At 37.9% G+C, this 26,446-nt stretch overlaps 1 protein-coding gene across 16 annotated transcripts; it reads right to left on the reverse strand.

Moving 5' to 3' along the window:
• Positions 1–8,326: 8,326 nt before the first annotated feature.
• LOC114292248 (uncharacterized) lies at positions 8,327–26,080 on the reverse strand. 16 transcript variants are annotated; one of them, XR_014332905.1, is made up of 7 exons: positions 25,522–26,080; positions 23,647–23,695; positions 14,849–19,684; positions 12,329–12,492; positions 10,420–10,491; positions 9,145–9,213; positions 8,355–8,666 (listed from the first exon to the last, which is right to left on the reverse strand). XR_014332905.1 is itself a non-coding variant. In XM_082874614.1 (5 exons), the coding sequence occupies exons 1-5, from the start codon at positions 23,817–23,819 to the stop codon at positions 8,354–8,356; spliced, it is 570 nt and encodes a 189-aa protein (XP_082730740.1). In that variant the 5' UTR covers positions 23,820–26,061; the 3' UTR covers positions 8,327–8,353. The 16 variants fall into 16 exon arrangements, 4 of the variants coding, with proteins under 4 accessions (XP_082730740.1, XP_028091958.1, XP_082730739.1 ...); XR_014332911.1 differs by lacking the exon at positions 14,849–19,684 and adding an exon at positions 20,487–20,545 and having other exon boundaries at positions 12,329–12,800; positions 25,522–26,014; XR_014332908.1 differs by lacking the exon at positions 14,849–19,684 and adding an exon at positions 20,487–20,545 and having other exon boundaries at positions 12,329–12,800; positions 23,647–26,009.
• Positions 26,081–26,446: the final 366 nt, after the last annotated feature.

The raw sequence follows: 26,446 nt of genomic DNA on the forward strand, positions 1-26,446 counted from the left end.
AGAACTTTGAAGAAGGGCAAGCACTTATCTATCGCACGGGAGATGAAACGGTTGAGGGCCGCCACTCGGCCAGTGAGTCTCTGAACCTCTTTGACCGTCCTAGGCGACTGCATCTCAACCAAGGCCTTGATCTTCTCAGGGTTAGCTTCGATGCCGCGCTGACTGACCATAAAGCCCAAAAATTTGCCAGACCCTACACCGAAGGCGCACTTCTCTGGGTTGAGCTTCATCTGGTACTTGCGCAAGGTGGCGAAGGTCTCACGTAAATCAGTGAGGTGATCGGAGGAGTATTTGCTTTTGACTAGCATGTCGTCGACGTAGACTTCCATATTCCGACCTATTTGGTGATGGAAAATGGCGTTAACCAGCCGCTGATAAGTGGCCCCAGCATTCTTCAATCCGAATGGTATTACACAGTAGTGGTAGGTACCTCGGTCGGTAATAAATGATGTGTGCTCCCGATCAGATGTGTGCATCAGGATTTGGTTGTACCCAGAGAAGGCATCCATGAAGCTGAGCATTTGATGACCGGTCGTGGCGTCGACCAGCAGATCTATGCGGGGAAGGGGGTAGCTGTCCTTTGGACAAGCTCGGTTCAGGTCAGAGTAGTCGATGCAGAGCCGCCATTTGCCATTGTGTTTGCGGACGAGGACCACGTTGGACAACCACCTAGGATAGTCCACATTTTGGATAAATTGGGCCTCGAGGAGTTTGTCAACTTCGGCGGCTATAAGAGTGTTGCGCTCCGGATGGAAAATGCGTTGCTTCTGGCGGTGGGGTCGGAAGTGGGGTTCGATGCTGAGGCGATGGGTTATGAAGGAGGGGTCGATGCCTGGCATGTCAGAATTGGTCCAGGCGAATACATCTCTGTGCTCGGTCAGGAGAGCAATAAGGTCGGCCTTGGCTTGGGAAGGTAATTGGCTGCCAATCTTGGCGGTTTTGATTGGGTTGGTGGGATCAATGTTAACTTCAACAAGTTCCTCTACAGGTTCACCTTTGACCAGCTCGTCCTCGTCTCGGACGTCAAGCCCTTCGATGATCATGGCCTCTTTTAGCTTGACTTCTTTGAGTGAGGCGACATAACACTCCCTGGCCACGGTCTGTTCTCCTTTGACAGTTCCGACACCGAGATCGGAAGGAAATTTGATGGCAAGATGATATGTAGATGTGATGGCTTGGAAGGCATTGAGGGCTGTGCGGCCAAGGATGATGTTGTAAGCAGAGGGGCAGTCGACCACAAGAAAGGTGAGCAATTTAGTGGTCTGCCGCGGGTGCTCGCCAATGGTGATAGGTAGATCGATGGGGCCGATGGAGGTCACACGGTCGCCGGTGAAGCCGACCAGAGGGGTTTGGAGAAGAGATAAGCTTTCTTCTCCAATCTTGAGCTGGCGGAAGCAATTGAGGAAGATAATGTCTGAAGAGCTGCCGTTGTCTATGAGGACTCGTCTGACTTTGTAGTTGGAGAGGATGGCGGAAATGACAAGGGGGTCATCATGTGGGTAACGGACTCCTGCACAGTCAGTGTCGGTGAAGGTGATGGGTTCGATCCATTGTTTTTACTGTTTGGGAGGTCGGTCCACCGTCGCCACTGCTTTGTCTGAGCCCTACCTGATTTTTCTGAGTTCTGCCTTCTGAGCCGAGCGGGATGGTCCCCTGCAAGCAAGGCCGCCTGAAATGACTCGGATTTCTCCGACTGGTGGAGGGGGATTACCAGGAGGCCGAGGCTGTGGTGGTGGGCGATCGTGGCCTTGGTTAGGTGGGGCTTGATTGCGGGGTGGTGTTTGTCGGCGATTGTTCCTGGTGAGGTCGGTTCTTTGCCTCTGTGGAGGGCGGGTGTCTGTGAATCGGCTGAGGCGGCCCTGGCGTATGAAGGTCTCGATCTGATCTTCGAGGTTAATACACTCGTCGGTGGTATGACCATGGTCTTGGTGGAAACGACAGTATTTGGACTGATCTTTTCGGGTGGAAGGGTTGCGTGAAGGTAGGGGCCACTTGAGGGGGTAGTCCCGTTGGATCTGATTGAGGACGTGCTCCATGGGGGAGTTGAGAGGTGTGTATCGCTCAAACCGACCGAGCGGTCGGGTCGGAGCCGACCGGTCGGCACGGGGGGGTCGGTCATTATAGTGGGGTGTTTGGCTATTATACTGGGCGGCTCTAGGTTTGGAGTCTTTCCTCTTGTTTCTAGGGATCGGATTTTTAGGGGTGGGCTCTTGCCGAGCGGCTAGGGAATCTTCAGCATTCATGTATTTCTGGGCTTTGGATAGTAGGGCTGCCATGGTGGTTGGAGGGTTTTTGGAGAGGGAGAAAAGGAAATTCGACGACCGCAAGCCGGCCATGAAAGCGGTGAGGATGACCTTGTCGTCATTCTCCGCTACTTGAAGGGCCTCGGTGTTGAAGCGGGTGACAAAGCTACGGAGCGACTCCCCTTCGGTCTGACGAATGTTTAAGAGTTGGGTGGCTGGGCATCTCTGACGCTGGGCTCCGATGAAATGGCTTAGGAAAGAGTCACTGAGGTGTTGAAAGGTGGAGACGGAGTCCGTCGGTAACTGGCTAAACCACAGCCGAGCTGATCCCTTTAGTGTCACTGGAAAAGCTCGGCACATGATCTCGTCAGGGAAAGCATGGAGGATCATGAGGGTGCGGTAGGTTTCCAGATGGTCGACTGGGTCCGTCGTGCCATCGAAGGAGTCAATGGTAGGCATTTTGAACTTGGCGGGCAATGGTTTGTCGCGGATGGAGGCAACAAAAGGCGAGTTGGCGGTGATTGAGGGCTTGTGCTGAATGTTCTACAGGACTCCTTGTAGTTGGAGTTTCATAGCTCGGAGTTCAGCATTCCAGAGGGGAATGTTGTCGCCATGGTCGGTCAATGGGGGTTGGACACTGCTGGCTTCCCCCTCAGGGGCTAGTGGCACGACTGGCGGGCGTAGAGGTGGACGTGGTAGGTTCATATGTGGAGGGGGAGGAGGGGGTTGTGAACCTTCTGGGTTGAGGGGAGGGGGTTGTGGAACAGTGTGGCCCGGGGTTCTTTCTTGGTTGGGTGGAATGTCTGGAGGTGGAGCGGGGAGGTTTCTTTGGAGTAAAGCATTGATCAGGGCCTGGTTTTGCTCGGCCATACGGTTAATACTGTTAGTAAGTTCGATGATGTATTGTGGTGGGTTGTTTGGATGGGAAGGGTCTATTTGGTGATCGGTGGTATTATGGTGGGAGGCCATGGACTTAGTCGTGACCATACACCCGGACGGGTGAAGGGAAAAAGGTGATGGTGAGAAAGGAGGGCTCCGGCGATAGTGAACACAACTAGCGCACGAATAAACCACAAACTTCCCATAGACGGCGCCAACTGATAATGCTGTCAGTTCCGGGTGGATGGGTCGGACTGGTCCAGACTCTTCAAGTTCCGATTCTGGGTGATGATTCCGCCAAGTAACCTGCAAACAAGTCCAAAGGGGAACCGGGAAGTCCCCCAGTGAACCCTCCGGCGAGAGAATTAGTAGTGGAAGAAGGAAATGTAGAGAGAGAGAGAGAGAGAGAGAGAGAGAGAGATAAGAAGCTTAACCTTTTTCTTGTCTTTCTATTCTTGCTTATATCCTTTGGTAATCATTTCACTGTCCCTTGTGAGGTGCCCCCTTCCGCCGAAAGCCTGTGCCGTAGCTTACCTTGTTCAGGGTGAGGGGGCTCTGTTCCGACGGGGAGGTATTGTCGTAATAAATGCTGTGACGGGATGCATTAATGGTGATGTGTTGTGGTAATAACTTTGCAGATCTTTGTCTGCTGATGTGGCCCGTGTTCCACCTGCCATGTGCCCGAATGCCATTGGCCCCCCATGTCTAGATGGCCTCCAGTTGTCCTGGGCTTTGCCAACCGGGTTATGCTATTGGTCCTAAGCGATGGGTTCGGGGTGGTTTGTTGTGGGCCGTATGCTTCGTGGGCCTGTCCATGTCAGGTATTTTTATAGGCACGAAATTCTTTTCTTTCTTTTTTTTTTTCTTTTAAACTTTTCATTGGCTTGGTTGTGTGTGTGGGTGTGGGTGTGGGTGTGGGTGTGGGAAACCAAGTTAATAGGTTTATCTATTGTATCAGTGTGTCTTTGTGAGAATTTTTTTTCTTTTTTTTGGAGGGGGGGTTGGATTCAGTGATATTTTTATAAAATAATATCAGATTAATGAAAAAATTTAAGATTTTAATTATCAATAATTATAAAATTTATCATTAATCTTTTTTATTTTTTATTTTTTTATTTTTTGAGAGAGCTAGTTGAAAGACCCACCTCAGTGTGGGTGTGGATGTGGGTGTCTGAGGTGACTCCATTTCATGACAATAAAGAAATAACAAAACTTGAGAAAGATGCCTTATCAACATGAATTTTTAATGAATAATAATACTTTTAACAGAAAAATTGCAGAGTTTGATTTTGTAAGATTAGGAGTTATATCCCTCTAAATTGATCCTATGTATCCTTGCTTCTTCTTTTTTTTTTTTTTAATAAACTTTTTTTTGGTGAGCAAAAAAAAATATTAACAGAAAAATTAATACAAAATCATGTAAAATTTTAAAATGTGTTCACTTTAAAAAGTAAATGCCCATATGATGTGTGACGGTGTGTATTATTAAATGAGGCCTATCTTGTGTGTTTGAGAAGCCTAGTTGAAAGGCCCACCCCAGTGTTAGTAGTGTTTGACGAGATAGAAGCCCATTTAAGAGATCCGCTTGAGGCGTGGGTGACTCAATTTTATATAATGACCAATCAAAATAATTTAAATTTTTTTATAAAGAAAATGGCACCTTACTTACGCGGTCAATATGAATTTTCCGTAAGTAATTCAATAATATACAAAATAATATAATAAATTTTAATTTTATCACTTTAAAATAAAAGGTCTATTATGTTTGCTTACATTTTCAAAAGTGTAATAATATATAAAAATAAATAAATAAATAATTATACAAAATTATATAACTTCTTGTGGTAGTTTCATTTCCAATAAAAAAAAAACCATCTATTATCTCTATAATTTCAAAAATGTCACTAACATATTATTTTGGATATGTTTATTTTGGGTTGTTTTGAAAATTTGGTTAAAAATTGACTTTTTGATTTTTTTCTAAAAAATGTATAAAGAAGTAGAGAGATGATGTGATCTAAAATAGGTTTGGCTTTTAGCCATCTTCCCAATAAAATGCGCAATCTCACCACAAATTACTAAATTTTGGATATGTTTATTACGTTAATTTGTGACGAAATTATACATTTTATGATTAATATTACTAAATTTTATGATAAAGTTACACTATTTGCCAGAAGGTACATATGACACATACATTTGGAGGGGTATGTACAATAACATTTCTTTTATTTTAGAATGATAATGTGACAAAAAAACATTTGTGTAATTAAGACATTTCAATGGACCATGTGTTTTAGGGGTAATTACATCTCTGAATGTCAGAAAAAAATACAAATTTATGAAAAAATTTACAATTTTAATTATTAATATTTATAAAATTTCCCACTAATTTTAAATTACGTTTTCAAAATTCCACCAATTTTATATTTCCCCATTATTTTAAAGTGATATTCTCAAAACGCAACTAATACATTATGTACAAGTTTTGTGTTTGATTTATAATTTTATATATCACTACTCTTTTATAATTAGGGGGAAAATTTTTTGATATTCTTACGGAATTGATATACTTGTACCATAATAATGTAACTCTGGTTTTTAAAAAAATATTAGCTATCTTAATGGATCTTTTATTTTAAAATAATAGGATAAATTAGAAATACATTTTTTTTAGATTTGCTTAAAATATGGATCACTCCTTGTGATTTGAGAAATTACAAATACTCCCTTGTTAGAATTTTTCATTTAATAGAATTAACACACAAAAAAAATTCTAACTATTCTCTTATACAATAATAAAATTATTTAAATTATTAATTAAAATATATTTCTGACATCATTAAAAGCTATTAATAGATTTGATAATTTATTAATAAAATGAATCATTTGTTATGAGATTATAAACTTAAAGGGGCAAGATATAATTTCTAAAATTATAAAGGACAATACATATTTTAAGTAAATTTCAAAAGGTTTAAGATATATTTATAATATATCTAAAATAAAAAAGAAAAAACTTTTCATATAATTTTATATTAATTTTTTATGTACTTCTCGCCCGTTTGAACCACTAACTACCACCAGATTCGCCAATTGGCTCTAACTAGTCGAAAGTTTTATTTTTCCTGTTGGATTTTCATCTTTCTCACATGAGATATATTTTTGCATGAGATAAACGTGTTGTGAAAATTTCCATATATTTTTTTTCCTTGTGTAATTTGAAAATGGGCAACAAACCACAAATAACAAGTAATAATATGGTTGAAAAATTAAAGACACAAAATATCAAATTTACGTGGTTCAACAAAAATTTTTACATCCACGGATCTAACTCCAAATCAATTTCCACTATAAAATAATCAGATTACAATGGTTTAACTTTAGTCATAATTAGAGATATACAATCATCAAAATAATATTCTTGAATCACTAATCAACAATTATATCATCACCAATAGAGTGGGTTTCAACAAAATCAAATACAGATAAAATTTAAATCTCGCCAAAATAAATATCTCAAACTACCAATCCAAAAAAGTTTTGACAAGATCAACTCTGATTAAAATGTAAGACTTGCTTTCATGAACAACATGCTAAAATTTTATCAAAATTGAGCTAGAAACTCTAAACTTTTTATCCCTTTTTTCTCTTTTCTCCCGGCACTCTCTCTGCTTTGTTGCTGCTACTTATTCAAAATTAGAGGCAAAGGCTTCTTTTTTATCTTTTGTCTTCTTGGCACACCAAAAAACTTTCTGGAGAAGCATTCTAATTTATATAATAATAAAAGACGAGAAATATTTTGACTTAAATGAAAGTCTTTGGTGTGGCCCACTATAACGCCCCAACCTTTCACGCGTTATTGATATTGTCCGTTTTGGGCCACGCTTGCACGAATTTGTTCTTCCCAGCGGGTCATCCATCTCAGAATTACTCCAGCCTAAACATGCTTAACTGGAAAGTTCTGCTAGGGATCTCACCACCTGGTAAAAGACCTCGATGTTATATAAGAGTCCAGGTTTTTACTTTTATAGCCTAGGAACTCCTCTTTAATTCCCGATGTGGGACACCGGGACCTTACAATCCACCCCCTTTAGGGATACACATCCTCGTGCAGCAACCTACCAGCTCACAAACCCGTCCACATGCACCGAGAGACGCTAGAGGCCCATACTCGGTACTCCAGAGAGTCAGCTCTGATACCAAACTGTCACGCCCCAAAATTTGAACAATTAAACTATTACAAAAACAGTTAAAGATCACACTTTTTTTTTGTGTGATGTATGTTATTTAATCTCACCTTTTAAATTTTGTCAAAGTGTGATCTTTGGGAGTGTGATTAAAAAGGGTTACTTTTAATCACACTTTTTGAGTGTCATTGAAAGATGATTCCATCACACGTTTTAAGTGTAATTAATAACATTTAGATTACATCTTTTAAATGTGATTAATAATATTTAGATTACATCTTTTAAGTGTGATTAATAACTTTTAGATCACATTTTTTAAGTGTGATTAATATCTAATAGAACCTGTGATTATTAATGAGATAAGATCACACATTATATGCATTTCTCATCACAGTTAATACACACTATATATTATACTTTGAATCACAACCATATATTGAATGAAATAACGTCATATATTTCATAAATGAAAGTTAAATATTCGAAAGTATATACAAATGAACTAAATAAAAAGTTTTTAACTATGGTTACATATTTTAAAAAATGAAAAAACTTGAAAAGTAAGTTCTTGAATTCTTTGACCATATATTGCATCTCTCCAAGAAATTTCTAACTTGAAAAATGAAAACACAAATTAATTCAGAAACCACTAGAAGCATATAAATAAACTAATTATTTGTAGAGACTGTTCTTGATTTCTATATAATCTTTTGTAGTTGTGTGTTCACGTTAACTACTAGGCATGAGAATTGTAACTAAAAAAAATGAAAACAAGTGTCTCTACATTTGCAATAGGGCAGCTCTATTGCATGAACAATAGTGGCTTTTGCTAAAGCATAATACATTTGTTTAAAGCAATTAGCAATTGTACTCTGCTTGAGTAAAAGCCATAGTGGCTTTTGCTAAAGCATAATACATTTGTTTAAAGCAATTAGCAATTGTACTCTGCTTGAGTAAAAGCCATAATTGTTCTGGCTATAATAGCAACCTAATAGCAAAGGACCACAAAGTATATAGATAACTGCACTCCTAAAAACATAGCTATAGTAAAGCATATACCAAAAGCAATACATTTGCGTTGTAAATACAGATTTTTCCAATCATTGGAATGAATCCTGCATCAAATTCCTAATTTACAGAGTTTCCATGCAACACAACACATGTGAAAAATAAACCAACAGAAACAACTATTCTGAAGGACACTGAAAAAATTAACATCAACTACCTTAAGTTTTTCCTGAACTGCACTGCAGAATTCATCTAATCCATTACCATTTATGGCAGAGATGCATACTGCGTCTTTTCTTTTCTCTGCTTCCAATTTGATTTTCAGAGGATCACTGGCTTTATCAATCTATTGTGAATAAATGTATTAGTAATCTTGTGGCTTCCCTATAACACAAGAGATGCTATGGCCATAATCAAGCACTTGTCACTAACAAAATATTGAATGGTCAACATCAACAAGTAGATTCACATTCCAGATAAACATCTCAAACTTGAAAAAGATCAGTTTTGTAGAAAACTAGTCGGAGTAACAAAGGCAGAACATCCTTCCCAAGTCTGGACAAAATGGTTTAAGTCTACTGTGCCACTCAATAAATGCTTCAAGTGGCAACCTATCACTTAATTTAAATTTGATAAATGAAATAAACACAAACAAACACACACACACACACACAAACAAAGGGTTTAGGGACATAAATCTTTAGTTTGACAATCATGAATATGCAGATAAAACACTCATTTTGCATCTCCACTTTCAAGTATGATATAAATTATTAGTAGCAATGATTGTCACATGTGCAACTTGAAGATGTAACAGAGCTTACCATTGTAGTTGGTAACTTTTGAATAAATCCAACAGAATCTGTAAGAAGAAACTCCTTCCCATTCTTCATCTGGATAGAGCCAACAGAACAACATATATGTGAGTTATACCTATAAAAAGGAAACTTTAAATCATAAGATATAGAGGGTACAATGTTGTCCAACAAAGCTAAAGATGGTGTTGCACGTAAATGAAATGGCTTTCAAAAAATGGAACCATTTTCCACATGACATTGATTACTATATTGAGTAACTGCTCTTATATAATCATCAAGGGGCAAGAAAAATACAAATGTGCATATATACTTGCCATACAACCAAGTCTTTTCAAGTACACCTTACTAACTTGTACCCTTCTAGTAGTCGGATCAAGTGTTCCAATTCATATTGATAATGAGAATTATTTGAGTCGGTTACAAATTTAACCAGAATCAATTTTTTAAAGAACTTTCTATCTCCTTTGAACTTTCAATTTTCTACGAGGTAGTTTTTGGTTTTCATTAAAAGTGTCATGTTTTAATTTCCTTAAGTTTGATCTTTAAGCATTTTTGTAGTAGTGAGTACAACTTAACATGCCTACCATCTAGCAACTAATTTGATTGTTATATATAATACTACTAATACTACTAATACTAATGCCCTGCCATTTTGATGACCAGTAGCAACACTACAATTTGTGCTCTGACACTACAATCTGTGCTCTGCCACTGCAATCAAGAGTCAGTGGTCTAAAAGTTTTAATTAACTAACATTCATCCAACAAGAAAAGAAAAGAGAGGAAGAAGAAGAAGCCGACATTCATAATTAACTAACATTAAGATTGCCAATGGGCACAACCAAGATTGACAGCCAACCCAAATATAAAACAATTATAATTTGATTATAAATAGATCAAACAGGAACCCATATAAATTAAATTCAAGTAATATAATATACTAAGATAAATTTTTCCTATATAAATAATTCACTTAAATTGGAACCATATACACAAATCTACCTTGTGAAACCCAAATTTCAATTCAAATCAAAGTGATAAAAAAAAAAAGAAAAAAAGAGCATACAGTTTAGCTCCCCCATCAAAAGGGTTTTGGGAGGGGTAGATTAGATATAGAGCTAACCTTATGGAAAAATTTGCAGAAAGTGGCTGGCTTCAAAGTATGAACCCACAACCTCAAGATTGATAGGCCAAGTTTTAAAGTCATAGTTCTAAATAGTTTATCAAATTTAAACTCATGTTCAAGTATTTAAGAGCAATTAGATTTGATATAAGCCTTTACCTGATCCACACCAAATTCGACCTTTTCGCAACACTACTTGGCATAATTTCCACATAGAATTTTGTTCTTTTCCTAATAAGAATCACGCACTAACAAAAATTACACAATTGTATTGAAAAAAGAAGGAGGAAGTGTAACGGCCCAAATTTTGATAATATAATACAACGATATACCAGGGTTTAACTAGCAGATACACATCATTTTTAAGCACAAAATACAAATAATTACACTAAAAGAGTTACAAATAAAATTCTTCAAGTCTTTAAATACAGATTAGTTCCTTGATACCAAAAAGATTATAAAAAATACAAGAATTATAAAATCTAATCTCTAAGGCAGCCATGGTTCCGCAAAGCTTTTAGGGGTTCCATTCTTGGTGTAAAACTCGCCTTCACCTGGCATAAAACGCGATGAGCTTGGAATGCCCAGTAAACACACACACCCCGACCCTTTTCTCATTCCAAGCACACAAGTAACATAACGGCAAGATCATAACATACAGCGAAACCAATAATTAAGCAGAGCTTATAATTAAATTTCAGTTCTCATGAATAATAGTCAATTTTAGTTAGTTCTAGGCAACTCCCCGTGGAATGCCATTCCTACCCAACCACTAACACTGACCATGGGCAATTCTGACTCCACCTTGGTTAGTACAATACCAATGCGTCGCTTACTACATAACCACCAGTGCGTCGCTTACCGCACAATTACCAATGATGCCCACCCACCTAGGTTACATACCCGAGTGGTGACATCACGTTCTACCCCAAGGGAATGAGCTTCCAGGGATACTCTCCCTGTGTGAGACCCTCACTGCCACCCTTATACCTCCCATTTCCGTTAAGTAGCCAGAATACCTCCCGTGCCATGTTAGGGTTCGAAAATACACTTGCGCAAGACTTCACAAAAATAGAACACATTCCACTATATCATACTCTTGAATCCATCGTTCATTATCTCATAAAATTTAATACAATGATCGCAACCCATTACCATCCTATTTGATTTCCCCCTTTATTAAGTGCATTATGTTCTCAGCTATAGCAAAACATGGTCAATATAATTACGAATCCAAACTAAACAACAAGTAATTTATTCATGGTAAAGAAAATTCATAATTTATCATAGATTACATATCAAGACTAAAACATTCAAGAAACATAGAATATAAGAGTTGCAAACCAAATAAGAGCATATAAGCACAAATTTCCAAATTTCCAGATTTGAACCAGTTTGAAAATAATTATGAAAAAAATATTTTTATTGGCCCTAAGTACTTGGCCTCGTGTGAGTTTGTAGATAAACAAGTCTAGTTTCAAACTCAATTTACGAAAGTAGGATAGGTATTTTAGATTTTAAGATAATTCAAAATTACCAAGATCGGTCCAGATTCGTTGACCGTTACGCAAATTGGTGTTTCTCTCGAACCCCTCACTCTCTTGAGTTCAAACAAATTTTAGTTAAAATATAACACCCAGATTAAGATTTTGACATAAAATTGGACTCAAGATTATTTTTTTGGAATTTTATAAAAATAGAGAAAGTTGACTGTTTTTCTGGTTCTGTGAGTAACAAACTTAGAAAAATTGTTTAGGTTATAAAAATACGTCCTTAGGTCCTACCAAAATTATCACATACTCTAGACATACCAAATATTACACCATAAAAACAGATTTTGAGTTTATGGAGCTTTGATAGGAAAATAAATTCAAGAGAGGGAAAAGATTTGCCGCTGGAAATTTAAGAAAAAAAAAGAAGCATACCATTTCTTGATTAATACACATTTATACAAGAGTGTAGGCCTAGACTACAATATATATATATATATATATATATAAAGAGCATGTATTAGGAGGGGAAAAACAAGTGGTAAAAGTACTTGAGGGAAGAGGTGATGTATGTTTACCTTTGTTGTACAAGACTCAACAAAATTCTTCTTTTTCTTCTTCTCCTCTTTCTCTCTCTCTCCTTGTCACGACCCAAACCCGCCCCTATAGATTTGGCACCGTAACCGGCCAGTAATCCACGTATTACCAAAGGCCTCTGAACAGATTATCAAGTGATAAGGGGCTGCGGAAGCAATAATACAAAATAGACAAGGTCCAATGAGCTGTGACAACGTACATGGGACAGAACATTTTAAAACTTATTTATATATACATAAACATGCCAGTCAAGGACACCAATATTTACAAAATAATTACAGAAGTGAACTTCCCAAGATCTGACTATACAATGCAAACTCTAAGACTAGCATGAAATACAAAAACAGCCATGACATTAAACTTCGATCGGAATCTCCTCGGGGGGCATAAAGGTTGGCTGACAAAACAGTACAGAAGGTCGTCAACTCTGGCCCTAGTCATGTGCCGGCTCACCTATATACATAATATAAACTGTGAGCGGAAGCCTAGCGAATAATAACAGAGTAAAGGGGTTATATGAATGATATCCAGCACAAGTTAGAATCCATCATTTAAATTAGAGCATAATCAGACTTCAAAATAGGAACAGATTCATATACATTTTCATATTCAGATTTTGCATAAGATCATACGTGGTACACCCATTAGCTATTAGATCAGATTGGTCCAGAGACCTACATATATAGTTGGTACCAACGACCACAAAGGTCCATATCTTGCGCGCAAGTAGCCATGGTATTGTTACCCCCAGGCAAGGGCCACGTGCAGATTGACCGCGGTATTGTTACCCCCAGGCGAGGGCCATGTGAACTAAGGGTGCCACAAATACTTTTCAGAAAATTGGACATTCATTCATTAGTAGTAAGATAGCATTTGAGAAAACAGATTATACCATACCAGTCAGAAAATACTTAGGTTAAACATAACTTTACGGAGTTATTACTAACAGTGGGCCTTGAGTCAGACAGACGGAGTAAACTTGGTCAAACGGTACGTGGCATGTGACCTATACAACACATAACAGATGCACACTTGAAACACACGTTCTAATTGTACAAAACTTATTTCATTGGCCCTTAGTGTGTTTCTAATTTCCTATCCTCATTATGGGGTCTAAAACATGGCCTAGGAATGCCTAGGATGGAATAAGGATGCAAGGATGCCTTGAAAAATATTTTTCAAAACTTGCTGAAAACAGGGGTCTCGCTCGAGTGTGGCTTTCTTCGCTCGAGCGAGCTTGTCAAAATAGAGGGGTCGCTCGAGCATAGACTCTTTTGCTCGAGTGGTCTGTAAAAATGTAAAAGTACTGGTTGTTGAAATTTTACGCTCGATGCCTGCTCGATGCTCGCTCGAGCGTGAGACACAGCTCTTCGCTCGAGCGTAGGTCTCGTCGCTCGAGCGTGTGTCTGCGTGCACCAAAAACCTGAGAGCTTGCAATTTACCCTCGAGCCACCATTCCTTCGCTCGAGCGTAGCTCTGAACAAACGATGGTCCCTCGAGCGTGGAATCCTTCGCTCGAGCGAGGAAGCCAAATTCTAGAATTTCCAGATTTGCCTCCCAAGCTCAAACCAAGTATTCAACACCTCAAAACTCGACCTCTTGGGCCCATTTTCTGAAAAACACTTGTAAACTCATAGTATAAGGTGTTTCAATGATCAATTTGTAAAATCAAAGCCCAAGGGTGAGTCAATTGAACACAATTTCAAATAAAATCTCAAGAACAAAACTTGAATGTAACATGCAAGAATCTCCTTGAAACCAAACCCTCCAAAACATGATCGAACTTGATAATTTGATGGACAACAAGATAAATGGCCACAATGTGAGTGAAATTAATACATGCATGGAAGAAATCTAAGAATTCAAACTCAAAACATGGAAATGTATGCATGCATGCATGAATTACTACTCAATTCAACATTTAAACCAATTCTTGACTTTAATCTTCAATTTTACCATGGATCATGCAAGGTATAACTTAAATGCACAAACAAGAAGGTGATTTTCCTACCTTGGGTCTAGAATTCAAAGTCTAAGAGCTCAAATTTGCCAAGCGTCTTCAATTCTCCTATGTTCCAAGCCCAATCTCTAGATGAATTCAAGTTTCTCTCACTCTCCCTCTATCCCACGGTTTGGACAAGAAAAATGGCTAAGGACAGATGTTTCTAAGTGTAATGAAGTTGGTCTCAAATAAGTCACTAAGTGGCATTTGTGTAATAACCCAAACAAGTATAAATTAACATGATTTAATCTAATTTAGTCGCTCCGAACCGAATTTTAGTTAAACCTACCATAAAATTCTATAAATCCTAACTAGCACATAAATCAAGTCAATTTCTGATGCGAACGCCGATAAGGCTTCCACTTCGCAATTTCAAGTCAAAACATGAACAGATTAGTTTATGGCAAATAGATAAAAACACATAAATAATGCAATACACATGCAAATAAATCCCAAATCCTTCATAAATTACTGTTAAGCATAATTAATCATGAATTACCATTAATCGGAGGTCGGGGTCATTACAGTCTTCCCCCCTTAAAGGAGTTTGGTCCTCCAAACTCGAATTACCTTCATTCTGAATCAACATTGGGTCCAATGAGAACAATTCCGGACGTCTCTTCATCATGTCTTCCTCGGTTTCCCAAGTTGCGTAGGTTCCTCCGTGGTTTTTCCAATCAACTTTTACCAACGGTATTTCTTTATTTCACAACCTTTTGATTCGGCGATTCACAATCTGGATAGGTCTTTCCTCATAAGTGTAGTCATCTTTCAAAAGTACATATGTCGGTTCGATGGCGTGAAGTGGATCTCTCAGATATTCTTGTAGCATCGATACATGAAAGACGTTATGCATGTGTTCCATTACTGGAGGTAAGGCTACCCGATACGATACCGGATTGATCTTTTTGAGGACTTCATAAGGTCCAACATATCTTGGCGCCAATTTTCCTTTAACACCAAACCGAGTTTGACCCTTCATCGGGGTCACCTTTATAAACACATGGTCCCAACTTCATATTCCCAATCTCTTCTTCGGACTTCAGCATAGCTTTTCTGCCGATTCTGTGCAGTTTTCAGGCGTTACTGGATCAGTTTCACTTTCTCGGTTGTTTCTTGCACAAGTTCCAGTCCCAACAAAGGTCTATCACCTACTTCAGCCCAACATAGTGGAGATCGACACTGTCTTCCATACAAAGCTTCGTAAGGAGCCATTCCAATGCTTGAATGGTAACTATTGTTGTACACAAATTCGGCTAATGGCAAGTAGGTTTCCCAATTCCCTTGGAAGTCTAACACACACATTCTGAGCATATCCTCCAAAGTTTGGTTCGTTCATTCAGTTTGGCCATTTGTCTGTGGGTGATAGGCACTGCTCAGTCTCAATTCAGTCCCCAAAGCCTGTTGCAAACTCTGCCAAAATCTCGATACAAACTTTGAGTCCTTATTAGACACAATAGATACTGGCACTCCATGCAATCTCACAATTTCAGTCATATAGATATTGGCCAATTTATCAGCATTATAAATAGTTTGACAGGCAGAAAATGGGCAGACTTAGTTAAATGGTCAACTATAACCCAGATAGAGTCCATACCTCGAGAAGAACGAGGCAATCCCACAATGAAGTCCATGGTAATGTGCTCCCATTTCCATTCTGGTATTGGGAGTGGTTTAGCAAACCAGCGGGTCGTTGATGCTCAGCTTTAACCTGTTGGCAATGTAGACATCTAGCCACAAAGTCTGCAATACTCTTTTTCATTCTAGGCCACCAAAAATTATGTTTCAAATTATGATACATCTCCGTGGTCCCCGGATGCATAGCAAATTTACTACTGTGAGCTTCGGTCATAACACGTTTCCTCAAATCACAACAATCAGGCACACAAAGACAGTTTTGAAATTTCAGCACACCATTCTCAAACACAAATCCTGGCCTTGGTTTCGAATCAAATTCCTCTATGATCTTTTTCAAGTATTCATCTTCACATTGTTTTTGTTTGATCTCATCAAGAATAACAGGTTGAGCAGAAATAGCAGATAACAACCCATCTTGTTCTAGGTTCATCAACAATTCCTTTCAGTTGAATAGCAAACATGACAAATTCGCACTGGATTTTCGGCTCAAGGCATCTGCTACAGTATTAGCCTTTCCCGGATGATACAAAATTTGCAAGTCATAATCCTTGATTAGTTCTAACTATCGCCTCTGTCTCATGTTTAATTCCTTTTGGGTGAAGAAATATTTCAAACTTTTATGGTTTGTATACACCTCACAAGTCACCCCATACAAATAGTGACGCCAGATTTTCAAAGCAAACACCACAGTTGCTAACTCAAGATCACGTGTTGGGTAATTTTTTTCATGAGGTCGAAGTTGTCTAGAAGCATAGGCAATCACCCTTCCGTTTTGCATTAGTACACACCCCAAGCCTTTATAGGAAGCATCACTGTACACTTGAAACCCATCAGTACCATTAGGTAAGGTTAAGATTGGTGCAGTCACTAACTTGGTTTTCAACTCTTGGAAAGCTGCCTCTCTTTGTTCATTCCAGTCAAATGGCACATTTTTCTGAGCTAATTGAGTCAATGGTAGGGCAAGCTTAGAAAAGTCTTTCACAAACCTCCTGTAGTAACCTACAAGTCCCAGAAAACTTCGGACTTCTGTCACATTTGTCGGTCTAGGCCAATCCACGACGGCTTCAATTTTCTGAGGGTTGACAGAAACTCCATCCTTGTTGATTACATGTCCCAAAAAATGCCACACTGTCAAGCCAGAATTCACACTTGGACAATTTAGCATACAATTTATTTTCTCTCAAAATCTGCAAGGTGGTTCTCAGACGGTTCTCATGTTCTTCCCTGTCTTTAGAATAAATCAAAATGTCATCAATAAATACAACAATGAAATCATCCAGATATGATTTAAACACCCTATTCATAAGATCCATGAAAGCTACAGGTGCATTGGTCATCCCAAATGGCATTACTAAAAATTCATAATATCCATAGCTGGCTCGGAATGCAGTTTTCTCTACGTCCTCAGTTCTAACCTTTAATTGATGATACCCGGACCTGAGGTCAATTTTGGAAAACACTTGGGCACCTTGAAGTTGATCAAACAAGTCATCTATTTGGGGCAAAGGGTATTTGTTCTTGACAGTCACTTTATTCAGTTCCCGGTGGTCTATACACAATCTCAAAGATCCATCCTTCTTTTTGACAAACAAAACTGGAGCACCCCAAGGTGAAGTACTCAGACGGATAAATTTCTTATCTAACAGTTCCTGCAGTTGGGTTTTCAATTCTTTCAATTCAGAGGTAGACATTCTATAGAGAGTCTTGGAAATAGGTTGTGTTCCCGGAAACACTTCAACAGTGAATTTAATCTCCCTATCAACTAAGTCCCCAGGTAAGTCAGTCGGAAACACATCAAGAAAGTCACAAACAACAGGGATTGTTTCTACAATAGTACTGTCAGATGGTGCAGTCAGTATACAACACAGGTAACCCCTACATCCTTTCCTAAGGAGTTTTACAGCTTTCATAGCCGAAATCAAATATGGGGGAGGAACTACCCCATTCCCAATAAAAGTAAATTCAGGCATACCCGGTGGTCTAAACACAACAGTTTTATTTGCACAGTCAATGGTAGCACAGTATTTAGTCAACCAGTCCATCCACAAAATACAATCAAAATGACTAATGTCCAAGGATAATAAGTCCACATATAACATCATATCACCAATCATAATATCACATGCCGGATAAACATGAGTACACATCATAGAATCCCCAGACGGTGTGGATATAGATAACACATATGTCATTTGTTCTAGTGGTCTAGTCAATTTTTGAGAGAAAGCATGCGATACAAAGGAATGTGCAGAACCAGAATCTATCAGGACACATGCATTTTGAGAACATACAGAGAGTGTACCTGACACCACAGTATAGGTGTTGGGTACGTCACCAGGCACTAAGGCGAACACTCTTCCTTGCCTCAATGTTTCATTTTTTGCATTTTCTCTAACATCGGTCCTTGCTGTAGAAACAAACCAGGTGGAACTTGCCATAGGACGGTTAACCTCGTTGGATCTCATCGGGCAATCCCTCACCATGTGGCTAGTCTTGCCATAGCGAAAACACGCACCTGATGCTCGATAACAAGCACCTGTGTGCTTCTTTCCACAGTCGAGGCAATTTGGAGTAGACCCGATACTTTGGCTAGAGCTGTTGAAGGATTCTGTGTATTTCCTCTTCGAAACTGACCGGCCTTTCTTGAAACTGAATCCGGTCCTCTTTCCTCTCTATTCTGTTGTTGGTGTTATAGTTTGTTTCTTAGCTGCTATTGTGGCTTCTGCCATCAATGCCCTGTCGAGTACCTCCACATAAGTAGGTAACTTTAGGACACCCACTCGGTCAAATATTTTCAGGTCCAACCCTCCCTCAAACTTTTGTGCTTTCTTGTAATCAGTATCCACCATATGTGGAGCAAACCGTGCCAGTTCGGTGAATTTAGCTTCATACTCTGCTACAGCCATTCTTCTCTGTTTAAGTTCTTGGATTTCCGACACTTTCCGATCCCTGAAACATTGGGGAAAGTACTTGTCGTAGAAGATAGCATTAAACTGTGCCCATGTTATATTCCCATTACCATTTCAGATCAGTAACCACCACCTGCGAGCTTCATCTTTCAGAGTGTAGGTGGCTAGGAGGACTTTTTGAGTTTCGGTATAAGGGAACACTTAATACAACGTCTCCATTTCAAGTAGCCACGTCTCTGCTTTCAAAGGTTCAATTCCACCATAGAATGTTGGCGGTTTCATTTTCATGAATTTCTGTGTCAGATTGATGATGTCATTGTTATTTGTCTCGGCTTGTGCTAGTGGAGGCAGAGGGAGCAAAGGTTGTTGTCTCTGTTGTTGTGTCAAGGTTTCAGTCAATACTGCTAACATCTGTTCCATTCGGCCCATGCGAGCCTCTGAAGATTCACTTTCACCACTTCCCGTTGCATTCCCCATCTTACTATACAGACATCAAATGATAATAAATACAGGCATAATCTTATTCGTTTCCTTCAATTTATTTGATTCAAATGTACATTCAGTTTTCATATTCAGTTGCATTACCACACACTCACACATGCAAATGGAATGTCCCTAACTCTTACTAGGACATCCTAAGCTCATACGGACCTATGTGTGCGGTAGAACACGTGCTCCGATACCAATCTGTCACGACCCAAACCCGCCCCTATAGGTTTAGCACCGTAACTGGCCAGTAATCTATGGATTACCAAAGGCCTCTGAACAGATTATCAAGTGATAAGGGGCTGCGGAAGCAACAATACAAAATAGACAAGGTCCAATGAGCTGTGACAACGTACATGGGACAAAACATTTTAAAACTTATTTATATATACATAAACATGCCGGTCAAGGACACCAATATTTACAAAATAATTACAGAAGTGAACTTTCCAAGATCTGACTATACAGTGCAAACTCTAAGACTAGCATGAAATACAAAAATAACCATGGCATTAAACTTCGATCGGAACCTCCCCGGGGGGCACAAAGGTTGGCTGACAAAACAGTACAGAAGGCCGTCAACTCTGGCCCTGGTCATATGCCGGTTCACCGACATACATAATATAAACTGTAAGCGAAAGCCCAATGAATAATAATAGAGTAAAGAGGTTATATGAATGATGTCCAGCACAAGTTAGAATCCATCATTTAAATTAGAGCATAATCAGACTTCAAAACAGGAACAGATTCATATACATTTTCATATTCAGATTTTGCATAAGATCATACGTGGTACACCCATTAGCTATTAGATCAGATTGGTCCAGAAACCCACATATATAGTTGGTACCAACGACCACAAAGGTCCATATCTTGCGCGCAAGTAGCCATGGTATTGTTACCCCCAGGCAAGGGCCAAGTGCAGATTGACCGCAGTATTGTTACCCCCGAGCGACGACCACGTGAACTGAGGGTGCCACAAATACTTTTCAGAAAATTGGACATTCATTCATCAGTAGTAAGATAGCATTTAAGAAAACAAATTATACCATACCAGTCAAAAAATACTTAGGTTAAACATAACTTTACAGAGTTATTACTCACAGTGGGCCTTGAGTCAGATAGATGGAGTAAACTTGGTCAAACGGTACATGGCACGTGACCTACACAACACATAACAGATGCACACTTGAAACACACGTTCTAATTGTACAAAACTTATTTCATTGGCCCTTAGTGTGTTTCTAATTTCTTATCCTCATTATGGGATCTAAAACATGGCCTAGGAATGCCTAGGATGGAATGAGGATGCAAGGATGCCTTGAAAAATATTTTTCAAAACTTGCTGAAAACAGGGGTCTCGCTCGAGCGTGGCTTTCTTCGCTCGAGTGAGCTTGTCAAAACAGAGGGGTCGCTCGAGCGTAGACTTCTTCGCTCGAGCGGTCTGTAAAAATGAAAAAGTACTGGTTGTTGAAATTTTATGCTCGATTCCCGCTCGATGCTCGTTCGAGCGTGAGACACAACTCTTCGCTCTAGCGTAGGTCTCGTCGCTCAAGCGTGCGTCTGCATGCACCAAAAACCTGAGAGCTTGCAATTTACGCTCGAGCCACCATTCCTTCGCTCGAGCGTAGCTCTGAACAAACGATGGTCGCTCGAGCGTGGAATCCTTTGCTCGAGCGAGGAAGACAAATTCTAGAATTTCCAGATTTGCCTCCCAAGCTCAAACCAAGTATTCAACACCTCAAAACTCGACCTCTTGGGCCCATTTTCTGGAAACACTTGTAAACTCATAGTATAAGGTGTTTCAATGATCAATTTGTAAAATCAAAGCCCAAGGGTGAGTCAATTGAACACAATTTCAAATAAAATCTCAAGAACAAACCTTGAATGTAACATGCAAGAATCTCCTTGAAACCAAACCCTCCAAAACATGATCGAACTTGATAATTTGATGGACAACAAGATAAATGGCCACAATGTGAGTGAAATTAATACATGCATGGAAGAAATCTTAGAATTCAAACTCAAAACATGGAAATGTATGCATGCATGCATGAATTACTACTCAATTCAACATTTAAACCAATTCTTGACTTTAATCTTCAATTTTACCATGGATCATGCAAGGTATAACTTAAATGCACAAACAAGAAGGTGATTTTCCTACCTTGGGTCTAGAATTCAAAGTCTAGGAGCTCAAATTTGCCAAGCCTCTTCAATTCTCCTATGTTCCAAGCCCAATCTCTAGATGAATTCAAGTTTCTCTCACTCTCCCTCTATCCCACGGTTTGGACAAGAAAAATAGCTAAGGAGAGATGTTTCTAAGTGTAATGAAGTTGGTCTCAAATAAGTCACTAAGTGGCATTTGTGTAATAACCCAAACAAGTATAAATTAACATGATTTAATCTAATTTAATCGCTCTGAACCGAATTTTAGTTAAAGCTACCATAAAATTCTATAAATCCTAACTAGCACATAAATCAAGTCAATTTCTTATTCGAACGCCGATAAGGCTTCCACTTCGCAATTTCAAGTCAAAACATGAACAGATCAGTTTATGGCAAACAGATAAAAACACATAAATAATGCAATACACATGCAAATAAATCCCAAATCCTTCCTAAATTACTGTTAAGTATAATTAATCATGAATTAGCATTAATCGGACGTCGGGGTCATTACATTCCCTCTCTTTTTTTTTCCCAAGATCACTCTCTCTCACTCCTCTAGTGCATGGTTGAAAATGTGTAAAATGAGGGGGAGAAGTGCGCGTATATAGAGAAAGGTTTGGAAGGTTTCTTAGGGACCAAGTTCCATAGGTGTAATTGGTCAAAGTTGCCATCAATGCCATTAAGGCCATTTCAACTCTCACATGACTAGCTACTTGGGCTCTAAGAAATATATATATATATATATATGAGATATTTGTATGAGATATTTGTATTTATAACCATAATATAATAGGCACAAGTACATTAATTATTAAAATATTACAATTAAGGGTTGGAATGAAATAAAATAAAAGTATATAGGGGCCAAGTCTAAATTTATGAAACCTTGATATATGTTATTAATATACTAACATTAGAAAATAGTTAAAATAATAAATATGGGTACTGTTAAGTTAAAGCACAAAGAAGGGCGAGAAACCGAGCGAAACGGCGTTATCTGGAATTAAGATTTTAGAGTGATTAATATATAATGATAAGGTCTAATAATTAATAATATGGTTTTAAAAGTGATTATTAATCTACCGGGATCGATTAGGGTTTACTCGAATTAATCCGTGATGCTTCCCGATTCGAGGGTTTAAAACACAATTAAGCGAAAATTCAAGGGCTTTATTGAAATAAACTCAAGGTTAGGGATTTAACGGTAATTACAAAAATTAGGGTCACTACAGGAGGATAATACCCTGACATAAGTGTACTTGAATAATTAGTTTGTGACTAGTATCTATCTCTGCAAATAACAAACAAACAAAAGAAGAAGAAAGAAATAAAGAAAATAAAAGGTTTTCCACCTATTATTACAATTACATATGTTGCAAACTAGCAACAACAATAACATAAACCCTTAGATGTAAATGCCTAAAGACGTCATCCAATAACAAGAATATTACTACACTAACCATAGAATTCTTGACAAGGTAAGATCAATATATCCTAATCCATGAAGTTTATGACATGGCCCTATAGCAATATAGTAGGAGTGCAAATTTCAATATGAAGTTTATGACACAGCTAAACCATATTGGCATATTTTTTTGTGGTGAAATATGACAGAATTTCTGTGGTTGCTAGTGATAAGATATCTGAGCTAAGCATAGATATAGAGCAACAACAGATATAGAGCAGCAGCACAGTCAAGGCTGCAGCCTTAGCCAAAGACACAGCAGCTATAACTCAAGCCACAAATGATAGCTGCAGTATGAAGCCTCCTCAGATCAAGTTATTAGTCTATTAGAACTATAGTTAACTACAAGTAGTTGTGGTTAGGTTAGGAAGTTAGTGGTTATGTTTAAAGCATTGTATCACATGTATATAATACATTAGAACCCTTTGTAATGATCATTAAATGAAATGAATCTCAATTTCTTTAGCTAGCTGCTGGGGTTTAAAGTGATTATCAGTCAAAAGTAACCTTTATTCTCAACAAGTACAATACAATTATGGAAGCCAGCAACCATAAAAATAGCCTCATCACCATAAAACCAAGAAAGAAAAACTTGAAAGAACTATATGGGACAGGAAAGAAATTAACCTGGAAGCAAGGTAAGCCTTTGATGTCATCTTTAGTGACAAATAGCCACCTAGAAAAGGAAAAATATAAAAAATAGAAGAAGAACGTAGAAAAGAAAGAGATAGAAGTTTAGAGGCATAACCAAATGAAATCGAAGAGGAAGAGAAAAAATGCCATGCTAAAAAACGGTTCATCCAAAAACCACACTCAAATCAAGCCAATTCCATTGTTCCACAATCGATCATTAACCAAGACAAAACTAACATTGAACTCTACTACTATTGGCCAAAACAATTGAGGACTTGCGTAAATCTCATTTCACGTCCAATATCCATTATGAAGATGCTAGACAACCCCAAAGAAGAACAAAAAGAGTAAAAAATAAATTTTCCCACTTGATGTAGAATCTATTTAAGACTTAACTCCAACAAGACAAAATTCCTAAACAAACGAATCAAATTGTAACTTAAAAAAATTACAACCCAACTCAAGATAGACCTCTTAGAATATAATGACTTTAACTAGAAAACCCATTATAAGCAAATAGAAACTTTTATGAGTATATAAATCCAAGAAAAATTAAATTAATCAATTTGCTTCCACCACCATAAAGTTTCTAAACAAAAGCACTGAAAATCCCAGAAAAGGCATCTGATCCAGTCAAAGAGTTGAACTTTCAGAATATAAAGACTAACAAATTATAATAAATTCAAGTTGATAAGACCAATTAAACTCCAATAACATCTGCCATGATAAAATAAATAAAAAATAAAAACACAAAACAAAACCAAAAAAATAGAAAAACAAACTAACTCCACCACCAAACATTGCACTAATACATCCAAATTAGCAAAAACATCAAAGTGGTTATTCAGAAAGAAAAAGGGGCAGTGTAACTTACAAGCCACTTATCACGAGAATAGAGGACTGTATTTAACATATTCTCAAACAATAAAAATATCCCATTCACTCTGAAATAATGATATCCACTTGAGCAACTGGAACTTCAATTTCCTCAACTTTTCCATTCAAAACTGTGATAACTTTGGTAATTAAAATGAGAAAATATAAAAAGGCCAAATCAGTTAAGAAGTAAAAGCAAAAACTGGGAAAAAAAATTATGAAATTCATTATTCCTAGTGACATCACCATCTGAAAAGCCGTTTACTTTACAATCTCTTGTGCCATGTTTTGCCCTTGCTTTTGCACAAAAGAGTGACAAAATTCCAGTATCGGCACCTACATCAAGGACTATTTTGTCCTTGAACAAGAAATTATTTTTATAAATAACATTTTGGTATGTCTTAGTTCTCATTGCATCCTTCAACATTTCCAGCAACGCCAAAAAATCAATAAGAGTAAAACATTGAATCTTGAACAAAACAATAAGTAGAAGCTAAATATATGCCAAACCTAGATTCATAGTCAGGGGAAAAAATAATTACCACTAATAAAGTGATCCAAGGTGACAAAAAGATATTCAAAAACACAAAAGAAAAGGAGGGGGAGCAAGCAAGTGATAGATGGCATGAGCTTTACAATTCTAGCAATGATTGCAATTGTATCAATCTTAGCCACCAAAATATGTAGTTACGCCAGTGTAAAGTGTGTTAAAGGTAAACAAAGAAACTACTTCCAAACACCCAAGTCAAAGAAATGAACTAAGAATTTTAAGTAGGATCACACCCCTATATCTCACAGAATTAAACAATCAAAGCTAAATTCAGAATCCAAAAAAAGGTCTACCCACCATACATATAAATTAACAAAGTTCTACAATCAAAATCAACTAATTAAAAAAAATGAACACAAACCCTAGAAGACAAATTGACAATCAAACAAGAAACAAAGTGAGACCAATAATGTCAAATTTTACACAGAGAAAAAATGCATAACCTGTTCAACATCATCACGGTTGAAATCGTCACGAGATTGACTACCATAAATGCCAGCACTTTCAGCATCAACATCGTTCTTCCCAAATCTAAACCAACATGTGGCTCTTGAACCACTACTATTGGATCATATTTTAGAAGGTTTGAGCCATCCAAGTATCTTTCGAATACCCAGAAATTGAACTAGTTTTGAGTGAGTATGGAGCTGAACGATATGAAGAAGATGAAGAATTGTGGGGTTATGATGCGAAGATTGATTGGAGATACAGGCGAAGAGAGACAGAGAGAGACAAATAGAAAAAACTTGATTCAAAATCAATGGGCTTGAGACGGTGTACTAATCATGGCGATGAGACGGTGAGTGACGGTGGCTGATGGTTAGTCAATGAGAGGAGACTGATGGGCAGTCGACGAGAGTGAGAGCAAGAAACTTGAGTGTTGATTGGTATTTCCTTTGGTGTATGTATCATTCGATACATACAAAGAAATAATAATAAAAAATTATAAAATTAAACATAAAATAAAATTAGGTGGTAAATATTTCTCCCAAAATCTAAATGTTCCTATCTCCATAAGGTTTAAGTAAATTTCAATGCTCAAATGAAATATAAGGGATAAAAAAAAATTTAACAAACACCAAGCAAACCATCCATCATAAATTCATGACTATCCAATACCTCCAACATTAAGGTAGCACAAATAGTCAAAACAACTTAAATAATGTAAAATTATAAAATAACCCATAACGTCGAATTGTCAAAATACTAAGGTCAAAATTAATAAATAAATAAATGACTAAACTAATATCATCCATAAACTCAATAAAACACAAGAAATATGAGAGACATGTCCTACAACCATAGTTATTTCTCATCTCCACCGTAGTCCCTACTAATCTTGCAAAGGAAGTTCGGCTGTGCTCAAAC

The sequence above is a fragment of the Camellia sinensis genome, chromosome 6 (genome assembly GCF_055761805.1).
Source record: "Camellia sinensis isolate YWXY chromosome 6, ASM5576180v1, whole genome shotgun sequence".
In the NCBI taxonomy this organism is placed as follows: Eukaryota; Viridiplantae; Streptophyta; class Magnoliopsida; order Ericales; family Theaceae; genus Camellia; species Camellia sinensis.